Source organism: Nyctibius grandis, chromosome Z (assembly GCF_013368605.1).
Source record: "Nyctibius grandis isolate bNycGra1 chromosome Z, bNycGra1.pri, whole genome shotgun sequence".
Lineage (NCBI taxonomy): Eukaryota > Metazoa > Chordata > Aves > Nyctibiiformes > Nyctibiidae > Nyctibius > Nyctibius grandis.
The window spans coordinates 60,727,534-60,749,930 of record NC_090695.1 but is presented as its reverse complement, the minus strand read 5'-3'; the positions used below and the strand labels follow the sequence as shown (position 1 = coordinate 60,749,930).

At 44.8% G+C, this 22,397-nt stretch overlaps 1 protein-coding gene across 4 annotated transcripts in view; it reads right to left on the bottom strand.

Annotated features, from left to right (window-relative positions):
* Positions 1-259: 259 nt before the first annotated feature.
* ZNF462 (zinc finger protein 462) overlaps positions 260-22,397 on the bottom strand; it is a 98,418-nt gene continuing 76,280 nt past the window's right edge. For all 4 annotated transcript variants that reach the window (XM_068423838.1, XM_068423837.1, XM_068423840.1 and 1 more), the window contains 5 exons: positions 20,838-20,974; positions 15,599-15,822; positions 13,078-13,210; positions 1,737-1,851; positions 260-502 (listed from right to left, as the gene is read on the bottom strand). In XM_068423838.1, the coding sequence (XP_068279939.1) occupies positions 301-502; positions 1,737-1,851; positions 13,078-13,210; positions 15,599-15,822; positions 20,838-20,974 (811 nt within the window). In that variant the 3' untranslated portion in view covers positions 260-300. The remainder of the gene's footprint in view (positions 503-1,736; positions 1,852-13,077; positions 13,211-15,598; positions 15,823-20,837; positions 20,975-22,397) is intronic.

The following is a 22,397-nucleotide window of genomic DNA, read 5'->3' as shown; positions in this document are numbered from 1 at the left end:
AAGTCTCCACTGCAAAGCACGATGTGTAATGTAGGAATACGGGGAATTGCTTCATTAGTCCAAGATGAATGTAACTTCCCGTTGTCAAAATCCAGAAGAAAAGATGCAGTGATGTAATGGAGCCACTTATTCCATCACTTAAATAACTTTAATATACACACACTCACACAGGTACCAGTGCTTTGAAAATAGATCATTCAGTCCTAAAAGCAGCTTTATTTCTTCCTTCTGTCCACCCCACCCACCCACCCCACCCCGTTCATCACGTTCAAGTACGTTGATTAGAATCACACCAAATGCTTATTCGTTTTTGGCCTCCAGGTTGTCTTGGAGAGGTTTGTCAGCAGCTACCATGTTGACTGCTGTTTCACTGTTGTGGGAATAGTCCACCATCATTTTCTCAATGCCTGCTTTTTCTTCTGGCAGTGTGCTAACAGTTTCTTCTATGTCCTCCTTTGGGTGGCTTTCCTCACTGGTCCTGTGCTTGCTTTCGTTCAGCGCCCTGGAAAGCCAAGCGGCAGAAAACACACACTTACAGTTGACACAGAGAACAGCAAAGCCAATCCGTGCGAATCACACGAGGAAGAAAAACAGATCACTTTCTAAAAAGGCAGATGCAAGCAGCCACACCATTGCCACCTCATGCTCAAGTGGACAGACAATGGAATGAAGCTACCATGACATTCTAGCTTTGAAACCAAATCTTTATTTGCTATACACTGGGACAGATACGAGATGAGAGGGAAGAAACCCAACTCTGACTTTTTAAAAGTTTATTCCCCTTTTCCCAGTCCCTTGTAAACAAGACCTACAAGGCACCAAACAAAGGCACAGGAAAAGAGTACTTTTCCCAAAGAGTTAATGATCCAATAAAACTTTTTATAGGTTGCAACATTTTAAGTACTCATATTTAGCCAGACAAGATTAAGGGTAAGAGAAATAATGTCTCTCATTGCACCACAGTTTACCTACAATATCGTATTTAAATGTCTTCCACATGTCAGCAACCTTGAATGAAATCTACTCTTTGAGGAAACCCTGGTCAGCAAAGATATCTCCGCTACTGATGAGATCTTTATCAAAAGAAGGAAGATGATTGTTCCAGAGATGCCTATCTTATCTGTGGTGTGAATCATCCCACCGTGTGCAAACTGCCATAGAAAGGCAAAGATCTTCGATATGAAGATGAACTAGTGAACTTCATTATGCACATTTTAGGACGAGTTCATTCAGATTGATTTTACTTCCCTTGAAGTTCTTGACATTTCTCTGCACACAACTCTCTGCACTGCTATGCAAGTTTAGCTGCAAGCATACGAAAGAGATATAAAAATAAGGAGAAAAAAACCCCAGTTCCTTCCTAGAACATTCCGTATAATTTTCTGCCATTTTTATGCTGCTCTGCTGTCAGGCAAAATCAACAGTACACTCAGGTAAAGTTAATCCTGGGCCAAGTGGTATTCACCTTGGGACAATCTTAGGTTTTAGAACCACAGCTAAACCCTACCATCTACAGCCACCCTAGCAGCAGAGTTAAAAAGGACGAACAGGAATTTCCCATGCAGAGACATCTGATGACTGTATCCACGCTTGCGATAAAGAGATTGTTCTTCATAGAACTGTGTGTGCTTTCATCACATCCCTTTGCCTTTGGGAGGCGAGGAATGGGGTGGGGGAATGCACACAGATCTACTGTTACCTTTGGCTGTTTGGCAAAGGAGTGTAAACCAACTTACAGGCCGTGCCTCAGAACGTGTCGTTCCCACTCAGAGCCTTCCGTAAATGATCGGCCACAGAACTCGCATGGGAAGCGTTTCTCCGGAGCACCGCCATCAGAAAACATCATGGGATCTATAAAAAGACAGCATAGCCCGTGAATTCAGAAGTGCCAGGGCAAGAAGGGACCACTGTGATCCTACTCTGACCCCCTCTGCTGCACCTTCTCATCCCTAAGAAGCAAAAGGACTTACCTATCAAATAACTGTGCTTGTGAAAATGCAACTACCCCAAAGCAAAGTGACACTGCAAGTGACAAATCCCATCCTAAGTCTTAAAGCATTTCTGCAAATAAGGGTGATAAGTTATGACGCCCTGTTCCCCTATTTCAACAAACAAAGAGACTATGGAGTTTTAATTCAAAACCAAAACTGAGAAGTTTAGGGCTGAAATGTCTTGAAAGCAAAATCAAAAAACCCACTAAAGCCCATCTATAATTTTTAAATTGGTAGTACAAATTTTAGGAAACAAAGACTTAATATATTTAGTATGTGATCCTCATAACAAATAGATACCCCTTCACCATGAACTCTCATGGGTTAAGTCCTGCATCTTAACTGCATAGGTGTTTCAACCCATCCTAATCTTTTACACAAAGTGCTTGAGGCCTCATTTGCAGAAGTGTCAAGCACCTAGTAATATGAGTAAAGTCACTGGCAGCTCAGGGAGCAGTATTTCTGAAAGCCAAGCTCCATGTGAACACAGCCAGCTTTAACAAAAGATGAAACATTTTCTCACAAATTAAGAAGACCACCACACAAGCCATTAAAAATAATTGCATGGACTATCTCACTTGATTCTTTTGCTGGAAATGAGACAGCACCATCTGCTCAGAGCATTAATTCCTTAGCAGGGATTATTTTAAGCAAGAAATCAACAGAATGTCTTTCTGACTCCTCCCAAACTACATAATAGAAGAAAAGGGATTTTGCTTCATTTTGGTTCTGATCTCTGCTCACTTGATTTCTTCACTCTCAGACTTACTCTGCTCAAGATCAGCCTATGAACTTAAGATTGACCACATTTTCCCTGTGGAAATATCTGTATTTAAGTCCTGTAAATGTATTTTTATGACACATTTCTCTCTGGTTAGCCTTTACTAAAGTTTTATATGGAATGGTTCTTAACATAATTTTTTGCCTCTTCCCCCTGAAAGAAAAAAACCTCACTCTGTATTTCTTACTGTCAGTGATTTATATGTGGTTAAATATCACAAAGCAAGGTGCTGTGCCAAGAGCAATACCAGATAGTAAGTCAAGACTAATAGTTCAGTTTACATCTGGATTTTAATACCTTATCACAGAATCACAGAATCACAGAATGTTAGGGATTGGAAGGGACCTCGAAAGATCATCTAGTCCAATCCCCCTGCCGGGGCAGGATTGCCTAGACCATATCACACAGGAACGCCTTCAGGTGGGTTTTGAATGTCTCCAGAGAAGGAGACTCCACAACCTCTCTGGGCAGCCTGTTCCAGTGTTCGGTCACCCTCACCGTAAAGAAGTTTTTCCTCATATTTATGTGGAACCTCCTGTGTTCCAGCTTGCACCCATTGCCCTTGTCCTGTCAAGGGATGTCACTGAGAAGAGCCTGGCTCCACCCTCATGACACTTGCCCTTTACATATTTATAAACATATAAATATGACTTCCAACGGGAAGTCATGCTCAACAAACTTGATAGCCTTTTATGAGGATGTTACCCGGTGGATAGATGATGGTAAAGCTGTGGATGTGGTCTATCTCGATTTCAGTAAAGCGTTTGACACGGTCTCCCACAGCATCCTCGCAGCTAAACTGAGGAAGTGTGGTCTGGATGATCGGGTAGTGAGGTGGATTGTGAACTGGCTGAAGGAAAGAAGCCAGAGAGTGGTGGTCAATGGGACGGAGTCCAGTTGGAGGCCTGTGTCTAGCGGAGTCCCGCAAGGGTCGGTACGGGGACCAGTACTATTCAATATATTCATTAATGACTTGGATGAGGGAATAGAGTGCACTGTCAGCAAGTTCGCTGATGACACAAAACTGGGAGGAGTGGCTGACGCGCCGGAAGGCTGCGCTGCCATTCAGAGGGACCTGGACAGGCTGGAGAGTTGGGCAGGGAGAAATTTAATGAAATATAACAAGGGCAAGTGTAGAGTCCTGCATCTGGGCAAGAACAACCCCATGTATGAGTACAAGTTGGGGGCAGAGCTGTTGGAGACCAGCGTAGGGGAAAGGGACCTGGGGGTCCTAGTGGACAACAGGATGACCATGAGCCAGCAGTGTGCCCTTGTGGCCAAGAAGGCCAATGGCATCCTGGGGTGTATTAGAAGGGGTGTGGTTAGCAGGTCGAGAGAGGTTCTCCTCCCCCTCTACTCTGCCCTGGTGAGGCCGCATCTGGAGTATTGTGTCCAGTTCTGGGCCCCTCAGTTCAAGAAGGACAGGGAACTGCTAGAGAGAGTCCAGCGCAGAGCCACAAAGATGATTAAGGGAGTGGAACATCTCCCTTATGAGGAGAGGCTGAGGGAGCTGGGTCTCTTTAGCTTGGAGAAGAGGAGACTGAGGGGTGACCTCATTAATGTTTATAAATATGTAAAGGGCAAGTGTCAAGAGGATGGAGCCAGGCTCTTCTCAGTGACATCCCTTGACAGGACAAGGGGCAATGGGTGCAAGCTGGAACACAGGAGGTTTCACTTAAATATGAGGAAAAACTTCTTTACAGTGAGGGTGACCGAACACTGGAACAGGCTGCCCAGAGAGGTTGTGGAGTCTCCTTCTCTGGAGACATTCAAAACCCGCCTGGACGTGTTCCTGTGTGATAAGGTCTAGGCAATCCTGCCCCTGCAGGGGGATTGGACTAGATGATCTTTCGAGGTCCCTTCCAATCCCTAACATTCTGTGATTCTGTGGGGGCGTAGCCGGAAGCACCGCGGGCGATTTAAGCGATTTAAACGCACCACCCCCTGTGATCGGGTGATAAAAAGCCTCCTGGAGGACAGGGACTAGTCCCTGCCCAGAAGGGAGAGGGAGACTCAGCAGTGACTGGGTGTGTCCCAGGGCGGGAGAGGCCACAGCCGTTTGCAGCTCGTTGGGGAGGGCGCTAGCTCCCTCCCAGTGCACAAGGCGAGGAAGGTGCCAAGGAGCTGTGAACCAGGGGTGTCACCAACAGGTATTTCCCAGCTCAGTGAAAGAACAATGGTCTCCACCCGGCGGAAGAAGACCAAAATGGATGTGGGAACCTACACAGAGCTCCCACGGAAGGAGGCGATGGTGCAGGTCGCAGGCTGCAGGGAATGCTACAGCGTCTCTGTGGTGACATGGGGCTGTGTGCGCTGTGAGCAGATAGATGATCTGCTCGGCCGAGCGGCACAGCTGCAAAGCCAGGTTGAAAGGCTTCAAGCCGAAGCAGAAAGGCTTAGGAGCATTCGGGAGGCTGAAAGGGAGATAGACTGGTGGAGCCAGGCTCTGCCCTCCCTGCAACAAAAATGGGAGCACCTGCCGCAGAGCTCCCAGGATCGAGGGACACCTGTACTCTGCCCCTCTCAGGTGGAAAACAATAACCTAGAGGAGAGGAGTGAGTGGAGGCAAGTCTATGGCTGTGGCAAAAGGCGAGTGCCCTCCTTGCCTACTTTGCCTCCACAGGTGCCTCTGAGCAATAGATATGAAGCCCTAGTGGAATACAGCTGGTCCAATGGGGATGTGGTGGAGAGGCAACCTATATCAGAGGTCCCACCACAGTCAGAAAAACCTGACAGGCGTATAGCTACCTCCTCCACAAGGAAGAAGAGAAGAGTTTTAGTGGTTGGAGACTCCTTCCTAAAGGGATCTGAGGGCCCAATATGCAGAGCTGACCCCCATCACAGGGAGGTCTGCAGCCTGCCTGGAGCCCGAATCAGGGATATCACCAGGAAACTCCCCAACCTGGTGAAGGCCACAGACTACTACCCCCTGCTGATCTTCCAGACAGGTGGGGAAGAAGCTGCATCCCGTAGTCTGAGGGGGATGAAGAAAGACTACAAGGCCCTACGACGGTTGGTGAAAGAGTCTGGGGCACAAGTTGTTTTCTCCTCCCTACTTCCATTTTCAGGTGATGACGTGGGATGGAATAGTAGGATTCTCTCTATTAATGCCTGGCTACAAGACTGGTGCTACAGGCAGGGCTTTGGGTTCTTTGATAATGGCTGGTTTTATAAGACAACAGACGTGACCGTAATACATGGGAAAGGTTTGTCTCGTAGGGGCAAAAGGGTTCTGGGACAGGAATTAGCAGGGCTCATTCGGAGAGCTTTAAACTAGATTCGAAGGGGGATGGGGTAGTAGCTGGGCTTGTACCACTGGGGCAACGCTCTGGTGTTGAGGTAGACCAGGAGGCCTCCCATCCCCCTGGGGTGAAATCGGTGTGCTCAGCTCACTCCCTGAAATGCCTGTACACCAATGCACGCAGCATGGGGAATAAACAGGAGGAGTTAGAAATCCGTGTTCGGTCGGGGGGCTATGATCTAGTGGCAATTACAGAGACTTGGTGGGACGCCTCGCATGACTGGAATGTGGTCATGGATGGCTATGTCCTGTTCAGGAAAGACAGGCCGCTAAGGAGAGGTGGTGGAGTTGCTCTTTATGTGAGTGAGCAGCTAGAATGTATTGAGTTCTGTCCAGGGGCGGAGCAGGAGTGAGTTGAGAGTTTGTGGGTGCGAATTAAGGGGCAGGCTGGCAGGGGTGATACTGTTGTGGGTGTCTATTACAGGCCACCAGGTCAGGATGAGGAGGGTGATGAGGCCTTCTACAGGCAGCTGAGAGCAGTCTCGCAATTACAGGCCCTGGCTGTCATGGGGGATTTCAACTACCCTGATATTTGCTGGGAAGCCTACTCAGCCAGCCATCCTCAGTCCAGGACGTTCCTCCAGTGCATTGATGATAACTTTCTGATGCAAATGGTGGATGAGCCAACTAGGAGAGGAGCGCTGCTGGATCTTATTCTCACTAACAAGGAGGGTCTGGTTGAAGAGGTGAAGGTTGAGGGCAGCCTTGGTTGTAGTGACCATGAGATGGTAGAGTTCAGGATATCATGTGGCAGGAACAGAATAGCTAGCAGAATCACAACCCTGGACTTCAGGAGGGCCAACTTTGGCCTTTTCAAGCAATTGCTAGGGGAAATCCCATGGGACAGGGTACTAGAAGGTAAGGGGGCCCAAGATAGTTGGTTAGCATTCAAGGACTGCTTCTTCCGAGCTCAAGATCAGAGCATCCCAGCAGGTAGGAAGTCAAGGAAGGGTACCAGGAGACCTGCATGGTTAAACAGGGAACTGCTGGGCAAACTCAAGTGGAAGAAGAGGGTGTACAGATCATGGAAGGAGGGTCTGGCCACTTGGGAGGAATATAAGTCTGTTACAGTAAGAGGATGTAGGAAGGCAACTAGGAAAGCTAAGGCCTCCTTGGAATTAAACCTTGCAAGAGAGGTCAAGGACAACAGAAAGGGCTTCTTCAAATACATTGCAGGTAAAGCCAACACTAGAGGCAATGTAGGCCCACTGATGAATGAGGTGGGGGCCCTGGAGACAGATAAAAAGAAGGCGGAGTTACTGAATGCCTTCTTTGCCTCTGTCTATACTGCTGGAGGCTGTCCTGAGGAGCCACGGACCCCTGAGGCCTCAGAAGAAGTCAGGATAGAGGAGGAATCTGTCTTGGTAGATGAGGGCTGGGTCAGGGACCAATTAAGCAATCTGGACGTCCATAAATCCATGGGCCCTGATGGGATGCACCCGCGGGTGCTGAGGGAGCTGGCGGAAGTCATTGCTAGGCCACTCTCCATTATCTTTGCTAAGTCGTGGGCAACGGGAGAGGTGCCTGAGGACTGGAGGAAAGCGAATGTCACTCCAGTCTTCAAAAAGGGCAAGAAGGAGGACCCGGGTAACTATAGACTGGTCAGCCTCACCTCCATCCCCGGAAAGGTGATGGAACAACTTGTTCTTGATGCTGTCTCTAGGCACATCAAGGATAGGGGGATTATTAGGGGTACTCAGCATGGCTTCACCAAGGGGAAGTCATGCTTAACCAACTTGATAGCCTTTTATGAGGATGTAACCCAGTGGATAGATGATGGTAAAGCTGTGGATGTGGTCTATCTCGATTTCAGTAAGCGTTTGACATGGTCTCCCACAGCATCCTCGCAGCTAAACTGAGGAAGTGTGGTCTGGATGATCGGGTAGTGAGGTGGATTGTGAACTGGCTGAAGGAAAGAAGCCAGAGAGTGGTGGTCAATGGGACAGAGTCCAGTTGGAGGCCTGTGTCTAGCGGAGTCCCGCAAGGGTCGGTACGGGGACCAGTTCTATTCAATATATTCATTAATGACTTGGATGAGGGAATAGAGTGCACTGTCAGCAAGTTTGCTGATGACACAGAACTGGGAGGAGTGGCTGACGCGCCGGAAGGCTGCGCAGCCATTCAGAGAGACCTGGACAGGCTGGAGAGTTGGGTGGGGAGAAATTTAATGAAATATAACAGGGGCAAGTGTAGAGTCCTGCATCTGGGCAAGAACAACCCCATGTATGAGTACAAGTTGGGGGCAGAGCTGTTGGAGACCAGCGTAGGGGAAAGGGACTTGGGGGTCCTAGTGGACAACAGGATGACCATGAGCCAGCAGTGTGCCCTTGTGGCCAAGAAGGCCAATGGCATCCTGGGGTGTATTAGAAGGGGTGTGGTCAGCAGGTCGAGAGAGGTTCTCCTCCCCTCTACTCTGCCCTGGTGAGGCCGCATCTGGAATATTGTGTCCAGTTCTGGGCCCCTCAGTTCAAGAAGGACAGGGAACTGCTAGAGAGAGTCCAGCGCAGAGCCACGAAGATGATTAAGGGAGTGGAACATCTCCCTTATGAGGAGAGGCTGAGGGAGCTGGGTCTCTTTAGCTTGGAGAAGAGGAGACTGAGGGGTGACCTCATTAATGTTTATAAATATGTAAAGGGCAAGTGTCATGAGGATGGAGCCAGGCTCTTCTCAGTGACATCCCTTGACAGGACAAGGGACAATGGGTGCAAGCTGGAACACAGGAGGTTCCACATAAATATGAGGAAAAACTTCTTTACGGTGAGGGTGACCGAACACTGGAACAGGCTGCCCAGAGAGGTTGTGGAGTCTCCTTCTCTGGAGACATTCAAAACCCGCCTGGACGCGTTCCTGTGTGATAAGGTCTAGGCAATCCTGCTCCGGCAGGGGGATTGGACTACATGATCTTTTGAGGTCCCTTCCAATCCCTAACATTCTGTGATTCTGTGATTCTGTGACTTTTTACCAGGGCCTGTAGTGGTTTTAAACTGAAAGAGGGTAGGTTTTGATTGGACAAAAGTGAGGAATTTTTTAAGATGATAGTGTTGAGATACTGGAACAGGTTGCCTAGAGAAGATGTGGATGCCCCATCATTAGAAGTGTTCAGGGTCAGGTTGGATGGTGCTTCAAGCAACCTGACTGAGTGAAAGATGTCTCTGCCCATGGCAGGGGGGTTGGACTATATGATCTTTAAAGGACCCTTCCAACCTAAACTAGTCTATGATTTATACATGCAACACCCATTAAGATTTGCAAGTGCTACTCTAGTAAATCCGTGTCCTCTTCAGAAAACACTATCTTGTTCACCCTACTTCCTAATCAGTTTTGCTTCTAGGGCTGTGAATTTGGACTGCTTCCCTGGAGAAGTATCAGAAGCTGCTGTTCTCTGGGGCCTGCAGAAGACAGGTAGCAGACTACACAGACACCTGACCTCTCTGTGGTTTTCCTGCATCACACATACAAGCACTCATGGACATTTATTTTTGTCTACCGTGGAAAAAACCCTCTCAATTCCAGTTTCTGCTAAGACCAAGACATAAAGGCCAGCAGAGACAGACAGACCCTCTGGGATGCAGTCCCTAACACGGTCAGCTGTTCTTTCCATGGTCTATGCCAGGCAGTCTCTTCTTCCCCCCTCATGTTCTTCCTCCCAGGTCAATATATTTTCTACTATCCTTCACCAGCTGCCAACCACTCCCTTCCTTTCCCATCCAAGACAGCAGTTCAGCTCTGCTGAGCTCTGCTCTGCCCAGCTCTGCCTGTTCACATGGGCAATAGCCCTTCTTTGGGCCACTGTCCAACAGCCCATTTGGAGAAGCAACACATTCTTCTCTGCACCTTCAGTACTGGACATACTAGCCTGAAGTCAAAGTGGTGGATCTAGGCAGCTGTTTAACTCATGGAAAGAAATCCTGGTTCTGACAAAGTCACAGACTTCAGAGGGTTCAAACAGCATTTGCTTCCAGATACTCAGAGCACACAGAGGCACTCTCAGCAAGTACCACTTCCTGCTAACACCACAAATGCTAGAATTGTCAAAAGCACCCAAGTGGCATACAGTATCACACAGTTTGATGTTGTCTGAAAGCTGTGACAGCATTAGCCACTGTGATAGGCTATATTTAAAACCATAGGTCTGGTCCTCTGCTAACAGGGCAAACCATTTCTGTGTTAGAACTATCTTCTGAAAACCCATATGGAGATGTCAGTATGCAACTCAGCATCCAACCATGCCTTCAGTCCCTGTCTCAGCAGGATATTTTTGAAAGTGTATCTTGCATCTTGCACCTTACAGTGGTAATCCACAACTTGTCTAGAAAAATATAGTCAATATGACTGGATCTTTTCTAAATACCCTTGCTATAGTAGCCATAAGGGTTTTCTGCATATTCTACCTACTTTAGTATAATATATTACAAATGGTAACAGATTAAAAAGGAGGAAAAATAACAATGGCGAAACATTGACCCTACAGGCCAGTCAGGAAAGAACAGCTGCAAAACAAACTGTGAAATAGGTATGATTTTTTTAGACTGGTCATCTGAACAACCGTGTAGAAATCCTTTTAGCCAGTCACAGACTAAAGAAACACAGATCCATGTGAAAAAAGTACAAAATAAAAATTAGAATTACTAAGACACTATCCCTTGCTTAACTGTTGATCACATGAAACATGGGAATAACACTTATCTATTATCCCTGCAAATTTAAATCTCCAGCATAGAAGGTGATATTTTCACATTTTCACAGTGTAACCCAAAGCCAATTTAAACAATAAGCTTCACCTTGGTGTCCTGGTTTGGCCTAAACCAGGCCGATTTTCCTTTCAGTGATTTTTGCTTTCAGCTAAGTCTCCTCTAAGTAACTGCATGTTTGCAGACAGTGTCTGCCTCCAAGACTGATAACGCCCGAAGTTTGTAGTTATCGCTGAGGCACCGGTAGGGATGTTGTGCAGTAAGGCTCTTGCTGTACTTATTCTTAGAGAAACCAAGGTCACTGATGAATTCCTCACTGCTTACAAGTGAAAAGCCGAAGGGGGGGGTCGCAGCTGCAGGGGGGAGCAGACAGGGCAGGTGACCCAAAATTGACCAACGAGGGTATTCCATTCCACACACGTCATTCTCGGTATAAAGTGGGGGGATCACGAGGGTCGCGCCCTTTTTCTGCTATGGCCGGTGTCCAAGGAGGACTCCGTCTGTTTTCCTGCTGCCCCCGATCCCGATCCGTGCATCCCTGAATCCAGCTCTCGACCGTTGCTAGGCCCAGCCTGGGCCTTCCCGGAGCCTGCCCTGCAGTGCCGGTGGTGACGTGGCTGACTTCAGGGGAGCTCAATCTTGGTTTTGTATATATATTTGTATATATTTGATTATTTCTATTATTATTATTATTATTTTTTTTCATTATTATAGTTTATTAAAACTGTTTTAACTTTCCAACCCGGAAGCCTCTCTCCCTTTTCCCTTTCCCTTTCCCTCTGGGGGGAGGGGGGGGGGATAACAGAGGGCATCTGCCACAGGTTTAATAACTGGCCCAGCTTTAAACCGTGACACTTGGGCTGTTCCCTTCCCCATGGTGCATTTACATATGTAAGACTTGGCAGATAGCACCTTCTTCTCCTTGGTCTACATACCGTGGCTTCCAAGGTCACTTCAGCACCTGTGCTTGTATGTAATGCTAAGGTAATCCTCACAAGGACAGCACAACTCTTCATACCCTGCTAGCTGTGGGTCTACAGAAAACATTAATCAGCCTGCTGCATCTGCAACTAAGGTGAGTTGGTCCTTTAGTCAAATCATTACACAAATCATTGTTCCAGCCATGAAGCTCTTGAGGGTCAAAGCTGTCCCTGAACAGACGCCCAAGCACGTTTCCACATGAGTTACTAATGCTGAACTTTGAAATGCATTAGGAACAAACATCCGTTTAGGTCCTCCTCTGATTTTTCTACTGCTCTACCTAAGATCTTGTGAAGGATATTCTTTATTAAAACGTAAATGGTTTCCTATCCAACTCGCTTCCTTTCTCATTTAAATAAAAGCTATCACTAAACAACTTGAAATGAAGTGCTAGTGATAAGTGCAGACTGGATTTATGCTGCAGGGACACTAAACAAAAGCGAAGACGCTGGGGTCTTGCTATTAAAAGGTAAGAAGCACGATCTGAGCCCCTCCTGTTCTGTAAACAACCTGTGAATCCAGAAACTGGAATTTTTCAAGGTCCAAAAAGATGTAGGAAGACACATTTTCTTTTGTGAACAACTCCTGAGTGAATCTGAAAGCTGAAAATTCAGGAGGAAAAAGGTAAACATGGTGGCATACCTTTAGTTAAAGTACATAGAACTCGGCTAACTGCGGTCGTCAGCGTCAGGAGAGTGGGTGACCCCAGGAACCTGACATTAAGACATCACAGGGCTAAAGATGTTGAAGAGTTGTGCCTTGTGAAGGCAGTGGGATTAGTCTTAGACATGAATTTGCCACATATTTAAATACAAAATGGTACAGGTGGGGCATAGACCTGCCCTGGCTCCACAGCTGCCAACTGCAGCAACTGCAACAGGACTGACTCCCTCTGACAAGGAATGCTGGGCACAGTTAATAACAGCCCAAAAAAATGTTTGGTCACGACCCCTTCATCCCTTGTTTGAACAATACCGAATGAAAAGCTGAAAATTAGTTACCAAAACAGAAAATCTGACAGACCACTAAAATACTCCCACCTACATAGTTTTCCAAGCCGTACAGATGTTAGCTGCATGGGCAGATAAGACACAGATGCTATCTTTTTTTTCTCATAGTACTTATTTTCCTAACAGACAGAAAACTTGTAATAAGGATTAGGAACACGAGATTCCCCCAGGAGCAGTGTCTTCGCAAAAGCCCCATTCTGCTCCTGCTGGCATGCCTGAAAGGCTCTACAGGAATGTGCTGTAGAGTCAACAGCTGACCTTGCTTGGTGGGACTGGTGGGGCATGCTGAAGTGCCAAAAAAACCAAAAAGAGATGCACTGACCTCTCTCTTCAGTCTTGGGGCTTAACTCGTCTTCTTTTTCTTCTTCATCACTGCTTGAGCTCTCTGTTTTCCCCTTCATTTGTTCCAACTGGTCCAAGTTAACCCGTCCAACCAGCTCAAAATTACGACTCACCTTTGAAAGAAGCACTTTTGTCATCTGTCAGCATAATTATCAGCTAATCAGAAAAATCACCACATATGCAAAACAAAGTTGACTACACCCCAAAGCCTACTCAGCTTTAGGTGACACACAGTCACCTAATCAAATTAACACCCATTTCTTTTCAATTATAATGATTCTTCTTTTGCTGTTTATTCTGCATTTCTCATTTTTGGTTTTCAAAAATTAATGACGTTCAGTAAACCTCCCTCACTGCTTCCTGGTTTTGATACATTAAGACAAACAAACAAAAAAAAAAAAGAGAAATGCCAACCACTGTAAGCTGCATTTTCTTTTTATGGGACCATTCAACCACTGTGATCAAATGTTGCTATTGCACATCCACACTGAAGGAAAATTCTTTGTGACTGGTTTATTCAGCTTCATGCATGAAAGGATGGTCCTTTTCTAAGCACATGGCTGCTGTGTGCCGCATACACTTTCACTCATTAGTAACAGATTAATTTTTATTACAAAGGGCTGCAAAGTGCACTGCAAAGTGCACTAAACTGATATACAGACTATAATGGGAACACTTCACCTGGCAGTCAAATTCAGCTAACCCTAGGGTGAAATGCTCTAGCTACTTAACAGTTCACAGCAACAGTATGAAAGGAGCAGCTTAGGGCACAGAAGTCAGGAACTCCACCACATCCAACAGCAACAGCAGAGGAGCAGTCCAGATTTACAGTAGAGTCGGAGAGTGTGGAGCACAACCAGGACACCAGGGCTAATACTTGTTGGATGACAAGCGCCCTCTGAGCTCGTTGATCACTGCTGGAAAGGATTTTGGATTCATCTTTCATGCAAAGCCCTCCAGCAGCACAGGCACTGAGCCACAGAGGCAGAGAGGATGGAGATGGAGGAATGAGCGCAGTACACCACCTCCTGCAAGATGCTGAATGAAATATCAACACCCACTGACTATTTTTTATTCCTCTGCAGGAAAGGGAATGTGAGTGAACCTAAGGAGCATGTGAATTAGACTGTAGTATATCTCCAAATAGCAAACTATCCTAAATGCGGCGGTGTGCAGACACCTAGCACTACTCCACCCCGACAGCTGTGACGAGGTTCTCTGACTTAACACATTACCCACTGAGATTTAAACAAACAAGACCACGTGCAAGGCACTTAATTCAACTCAGATCATGCACAGGAACTCTTTAAGGTGCAATATACCACTTGGGTATCTGAGCGAGAACTTTGACACAAATTAGCAAGACATAAATTACCACAGTGAAATGGGGAAAAGATACCCTAAACTACTGGCACCATCACTGCAGGTCCAGATTGGAAGGGAGAGCTAAGTAAGGGAATAGTCTTCACAGCCTGATGCACTGTGTCAAAATAATGAGGAATAGTGCCTCCTGGATACTCCAGGCGCCTTGCTCTGGTGACTAAGAGGTGTGGAGCATCTCCCGTACCATGTGAATTGCAGAAGACTCTCCAGAAGTAATAAAGAGGGCAGATAAGTTTACAGAGTTTGTTTTTATAAGACAGCCAAATATTTAAGCATGAAAACTTTTGCTGGGACTTCTGCTGCTAACACTGTCAACAGAAATGTATTTGGCTGTAAGGAAAAGTGTCATTCAGTCAATGAAGTTGGAGTGAGTTTTTTAGCGAGGGCCGGGGCAGCTCAGCTGCCTCCCCTGGAAATGTGACAAGGAAGCACTCTTAACAAATTCTCCAAAACACATCTCAGTTCTAGAACTTAAGTGTCTTTCAGCTACACAGCTCACAGTTACAGAAATTCAAAGCTAACAGTCTGTGGAAAGCCTCTAATGACTTCTCAAAGACTGGATCAGGTCTGCACTCAGGCACTCCACAAAAACTCCAAAGCAGTCTTAACTTAGGACCTGGTTATACTTGCTGTTTATCTTTCCCTTGTTAAATGTAAACAGCAATGTATTGCCCTCTTTGTTATTAAAATATGCATGGCACGTCACGCTGCTGAAGTTGCCAGAGCAATCTTATGTTTGGAATCTCCTGCCTTTTAGAGAGGCTGAATCACACAGCCTTAATATTGTTTCACAACCCTTTTTTTTTCCCTCTTTAAATAAACTTAGCATAACACAAGTGCCTTTTTCAGATCATCCTCCTCTGCACGCAACAGTCTCCGAATTCTGGTCAATCTGAACAGTTCTAGAAACCCTCAATTTTGAGTTTCTAAAGAAAAAAATAAATAATAGAAAACAGAAGATGTGAAGCCCAGCATGGGAGGGATTAGTTTCCAGATTTGGGGAGGGAGAGGAAAAAAAAAACAATGGCAAGTTGGCTACTCAGAGTTCACATGCAAGTAAATTAATGCAGCATTTGCAAAGAGTAGATTGCTACAAATTAGAACTATTTGGATGTTACCTTGTGCTCATCTCGAAGGTGAGCGTCCAGCTCCTCTGTGTGTTTGGTCTCATAGTAGCAGAGTTGGCATTTGTAAGGTTTCAGTTCATTGTGCTTCTCTATGTGCTGCTGCAAGCTCTCGTCACTGGAGCAGGTAAAGGTACACTTATCACAGCGGAAAACAACTCCCTGCAAGTACTTTGACAGTTTGGAACGGCAGACTTCAATGGGAACGACCCGCTCTTCTGTAGGGACAGGACAACATTCACTTAACAAATTTTATGAAATACCGGGCTCACAGGTCAACAGCTTGGGCACTACCACCCACACAAGGAATAGGATCTGCTATTTGGGTAGGTAGTCGGTCTATAAAGGAATGAGAGCTAAGCTGGACTGACACAAAAAACACAAGACAAAAGTTCTTCCTGCAATGACAGGGTTAATCCTCCAAAGCTACAAATGCAGGTGTCCTCACAAACATAACTGCTCATTGGGTGAAGAGGATGGGAATATAGGTTTTGGGGCAAATGACACTCCACCTGTGAGTCAGAGTAGCAGAGCCTGGGAATACAAAACCAGCCATAAATCAGCCAGACCAAAAGTCCATTTTGGTTCAGTACTTAACAGCAGCCAGGAACGGCTGCTAGAAATGTAATAAACAGGGAAGCTGCAGGGTGCTTCCCAATGCATCACCCTGCTGGCCCTACAAAAATCGGAGCTGGTATCTTCACCATCACATCTAAAGCTACTCTCTGGGGACTAAGACGGTCACTCACCAGAAGATCCTCATTATGGGCTTTTGTCACTCAACTGGCCTTTTGAACTAGAACACTGAAATTTAGCATTGTTACCCCTTATGGACCATAGATTAAAGAAGGAGTTTGATCCTCCTCATGCATGTTCATCCCTAATGACAGATTAAAACGAACGAACAAAAAAACCAGTCCTGAATCTCAGATGGTAGACATGAAGGCTAGGGGAATGTGAGAAGTGGCAATCCACATATGGATCTGAGCCAACAGCCCTTTTTCGTTAGTGAGGAGGATAATATCACATTCAAAGACAATTACAGAAATACAAACTCCCTTAGGGTTTCTGGAAGGTGGCAAAAGCTCCACTGTTCATTCAATTCTGGCCAATCCACATGCCACGGCTGCTCACAAGACTTTTTCCACAGCCCAACAAAATACTTCATCTTGGTCAGCTTCTCCCTGAACAGAAAAGTTATCCTATCTCATAACTTCCTCTTCGGCCACTTCAAAAAGTGGAAGTTTTCCCCAAAGCTATGCCTTAAAGAAAAACCCTGTGAACTTGTAATTCTTTTCTACACCAACAACAGCTTCTCTACCTATAAAGACACCACGTGGTGGCCATTCAGGGTGGAAAAAGGGGAGGGGACAATAGGGTCTAAGAGACAACAGAATTTAAAGCTGTGATTCTGGGGCCATAAGAAGACTTTTTACAAGGTTGTTGCAGCTGTGTGCTTTTGAACTCACTGAAATAAGTGATGCAGCTGGTTTCAAAAGTGAAAATGTCAAGTGAAGTCTTCAAAAAGAGAAACATTAATTAAAATATTTGAAACTTCACTTTTCCTCTAGTACCTGGCACAGATTTAAAAAGCTAAAACATGGGATGGTATAAAACTTTTTATCTATCAGTCTGGAGTAATGCAGCATTTCCTAATTCACATCACAATCACACACACACTCCCCAAGTTAAATGCAGCACAATAACATGAGAAAAGCAAAATAAACATCAATTCCAGCCTGAAGGATTTCAGTTTCAGGGGATGATTTAAAACTTTTACAGGGCAGCTCACAAAATTACAGCAAACCATAAAGCCCCATACACAGATTGAAAGAGGAAGCTTCTTTATTCATGTGTAGACTTCTTCAAAGTTCAGAAGTGTCTAAACAAAGACTACTGTATACACCTCACAAAAACATGTCCTGAATCACGGAACAATTTAGCAAGAGGTGTAATTAAAAAACAACAACAAAACAGAAAACTAAAAAGCATCGTCTTGGCTTAAGAAATCCAACCATTCTATTAGACTGAAATATTCAGGCTAATTGTAATGCAGATCAGAGATTAAATTGAAGGACCATTAATGCACTAGGTATTTGCAGTACAGTATCTCAGAGCAGACATACATTTTTTCGCTCAAGGCATAAAAGAGCCCATGACTCTATCAGTCCTTAATTGTAAGGAAAAATCTTTACTCGGCAACATAACACAGCAGACACAAGTTATTTCCTTCCCTTAAAGGTAAAGCAAGTACAAACAAAACAGTCCTACCATCTAGACACAGACCAATTATTTGGTCATGTTGGGTGTTTGAAAACACTTTTGCCTGCAAATCCAAGCTACAGTCACAGAACATGTTGCATTTGCATTCCAGTAGCCAAAAGCAAGCACAGCACAAGGGTTCCACATGTATCAATGAAGCTGTGTGTACAAGGAATAATGCCAGAAAAAAACACGTGCAAGGAATCAGGATATGTAGCAATGAAGATTTTGGGGAGGTAGATGAATTTGAAAATTTGGCTTTTTTATCTTAAAGTTACTATTCAAGAGAAATGGGTGTGATTTCTATTAAATGGAAGAAAAAAATCACTGCTTTGTTCTCACTACCAGGAAGAGAATAAAATGATCACCAAAAGAACTAAAAAATAATGCCCCAAGGATTTTAAAGCAGACCCAATAGTGATCTTGCTAAGTTGCATTTCGCCCTGGAAAAATACCAATGTGTTTCAAAACGGGTGATGGGAATGCTACTGGAAGGAATAATGAAAACTAATTGCATTGACCAGACTAAATTAAAGGTCAACACCTCTGCTGGCCACAGAGCAAGAGTTCACTGTCTCCTCTGTGTCTCCTCTCACCAGGCTTGCCTGTTACAAAGGACAGGAAGAAATCGAGAGCCAAACTTCTCTTCACCTACCTGCATAGCAGCCTCTAGCCATGTCAGTCCCCTGCTACAGGCCACCTGTAATGAGTCTGTGCTCCATCTGTGCCCGCAGAAGGGATGGTGAACCGCTTTTACACTGATGAGGAATAGGTGATGCATGGAAGAAGGCTCTTGGAGGCTTCCTGTTTGCCGTCATTCTCAATGGGAAGTAAATTCCTTGCCTAATTTTTCCTCACTAGACATTCAGCCTTCTAGCCCTGTAAAACTCAGCTTCTGTAGCCACTCATTAAGAGGCAAATATACTCTCAATTTCAAGCACATGCTGTTTCACCAAGGATTAGGGATGCAGCAACTTGGAAGTAATGTAAGTCACGCATCTGTAAACATGTTTTTTTTAACACAGGAGGAACAATAACTATTAAATGGATCAAATCCTTCACTCTTGATTTTACACACTGCGCCACTCCATCTACCTCAAAACTAATATTCTTGGGCCACAGCTCAGGGCTATGTCCTTGTTTTACCAATGCAATGGCTATAAAAAAGCAAGGCTATCTCAGACTACATTCACCATTGCTCAGTCTCTCTTTCAGTGCTTGTTACATCTTATAAAAATTGCCTGCTTCAGCTGCCACACAATTAAACGCAATGGTGGAGGGTATTTTTGGCTGGATATATGCACCAGAAAGAACTTTAAGGAAGGACCCTACTTCTTTTATTACCTGGATGCTTGATGCCATAGAAAACCCTTCTCCTTTCCTCAGTGGCCTCCAAGATTCTTTATCAGCTAAAATTCCATTTGCATTAAAACTTCTTTTACTCTGTTTTACCTCTCCCAATGCTCTCATGATGTCCTTTGCAATCTGCTTTGTTTCAGCAGCACAAAGGCTTAAGGTTGGTCTGTGCAACTGAAGCAACAGCTCTACAAAAGAACAGATCTACAGTGTCACTTACCCAGGAGGTAACCACCTCCTTGCAATTGGTCAGAAACAGCTCTATATAGGCAGTACAGCTGCTTGAGCTCATGAAGTGCTCTTCCATTTCTGCAACTGGACATTCCCAGCGTCAAGTCAATGCATGATGAAAAATATCCTAAGTTCATCAAGTTCTCCCTCAGCCTGTCTGTCTGGCAGGGTCCACTGGAGCCCCGGCACAGCCACAAACCAGAGCACACCTCGGCAGCACTTGGAACCACATGCTCCCCTGCACAGGGGTTAACGAAACCCTCCTCTCCTCTAAAGTGAACTAATTCTGGAGAACGCCCCGGAGCCGAGCAAAATCTGACAAAGCTACACCTTCATCTGCCTAACTCTTACAACCAAATAAGGCAGCTTTGTAACATGCTTTCTGAATCACTGACAGGTCATTTTTCCCAGATGTTCCCTCAGAACTGCCCTGCTAGCAGACAGAAATTTGTACGAACTCTGCCAACCTCACTACTTTGGTACACGAAGGACTTTAAGCTACCAACACTGAAAAGTGGTATGTTACAAGGAATTACGATAGTGCTTGTCACACCAGGATCTCCTCCAGGAAAAAGATGGCATGCAAAACTTGTGTTTGCTCACGACTAATACCCTACTGTGAAACTCTGCCCAACCTGCAAGCAGGCAGAGTGCCATCCCAACACATGGGTTTGGATTTCAGCAGCCAACAGACCATCTACAAGCATCAAGTGTGATAGCTATGGGCAGGAATCCCAGCCCAGAGAGACCAAACAGCTGTCTCTTCTGAGCTAGCAAGCCTGCAGTTAATAGAATACAGAAATCCCTAATCCCACTTTTAAGCTGTTTTAAAAAAAGAAGGGAGAGGTGGAGATAGAAAAGGAGTCTTAAAGGAAAACAAAAATATGATAATTCTTGTTTTGATCCTAAGAACACTGAAGAGAAAAAACTCCAGCAAGTAATCAAGGGACATTTTGGGGCCTCTGTGGTTAGTTGATATACCCTGTCACAGAGTATACGATAGCAAGGACTTTATAATAACAAGGACATAAGCAGAAAACAACTCTGGCCTAGATCAGAGCTGTAAATTAGAGCAACTCTTGCTAAACAGGTGTTTGATGACTGTTAACCTCTCTAGATTAAAAGCTTAGAAACAATTTTACATCTGCTCTGTTTCAGCATAACTTTGAATTTTACAGGAAATAAATAAGATGCACCATTTAGAAATGAAACAAAAGATACTCTAGGGCTGATGACTTACTCAACATACTTGTCCTCATGGACAGAGAGGGGAAAATTTAATGATGTACAAACATGGAAAAATTTAATGAAACCAGTCTGAAAGACAAGGGCATTGTTCAGCATTCCCCTCATCAGATACAGACACATACAGGGATATTGTTACCTCTGTGCAGAACTATATGGTCAATCATGTTGCGTTTATATTTGGTGTGATATAGGCAAAGAGGACAGCGAAGGTCTTTGGGTCCTTCCTCAGGAACTGCCGAATGCCCAGCTTCCACGTGCATAGTAAAAGCAGATCTGTGAAACAGGAGGGAGAGATGGAAGCAGTCAGAAGAGGTGTGCAGGGAACGATGAAGTGTCATGGCTCTATAAGGAACGTGTTGCGTAAAATGGTACAGATACCACTCACCCTTGTCTTCACAGTGCCACATGGCATTTCAGTCGGGCTACTCACATGAGTAACACATGAGCAGAGGAATTTGCAGGCTCATATCCTCAAGTAACGAACACTTATTCTGACAAGATATTCTTTTGCATGGGTTGCTCTATAGTCACATTGCTATAGTTAAGATAGCAAAAGAATTCCTATCTTTTATGCTCATTATTTGTCTCCAGGCTGGAATATTCAGTATACTTTCTGTGGCAAAGATTAAATTTTTAGCAAGTTGAACAAAATCTGTCAACTGTTCTGGACTTGTAGAGGTGACACAGACTTACTTCTGGAGGCAGATAACATCCTCAACCACCTCTGTCTTTCTAGGACAAGCCCAAAACCAGCTAAAATGTTTAGATTCAGGATTCAAAACAGACTTGCATTCACAGTGAATTTGGCACTGACTAGTTAAGTTTTAAAGCATCAGCTGTAAGAATGTAAAAAGCCAAGACTAAGAATACTCTACTTATTAATGTGGAGGAATGAATAAATACTCCACGGTACTTTTGAACAAAAAACATCATGCTGGCATTACACTGGCTGTGTACTTGAAAGTTGCAAGAGATATGCATACAGAGAAAATTAACTGTACACCTCCCTAACCACAAGCTCAACTACTGAAATATGAGGTGTCTGTAAACTTGGGGCACTTGGTCATTTTTTTCTAAAGCACTAGTAAAGCTTGCAAAAGCTAAGCAGCTTGTCACATTGAACTAGAGTTAGAAGTCTCTTTGAAGTTCTTCAAGACTGTTAGCTTGAACACAAAGCAACTTACTAACACAACTGGCTTTCGGCCTAATCCAGCAATCACTGAATTCTACAGGTGTATTTCTATTACCTTCAGTGAGTGCTTTCATGCATTTAAGTTTCTATGGTGAGTTGAAGAGGAGACTTGTATGGGGTTTTTTTGTGTCCCTCCCTCTTTTTTTTAAAGACAGAAAACATGCGGTGCTTCTAAAAGAAGCAAGACTTAATCCCTGAATGTTTGAGACACCACATGAAAGAACACTACTCCCTTATGCAACTATGAATGTGTTTAAATGCTGCTTGATTTAAGATGATTTCATTTCATCCAGGTAGAAGAAAATGGCACTTGCAAGATATAAACAGACTGAACGGACCTGGCAACTGCTGGTAATCTTTAAGAGAGATAGCAATCAGGATATAAAGCAGAAGCAGCAAATTATACCACAGAGGAAGCAAGGGGCTGAAGCAACAGAGGCTAGAGATATGTAACTATGCTCTTGTGTGGATTCTCTCAGGCTTGTGCTCAACATTTTGTTCAAC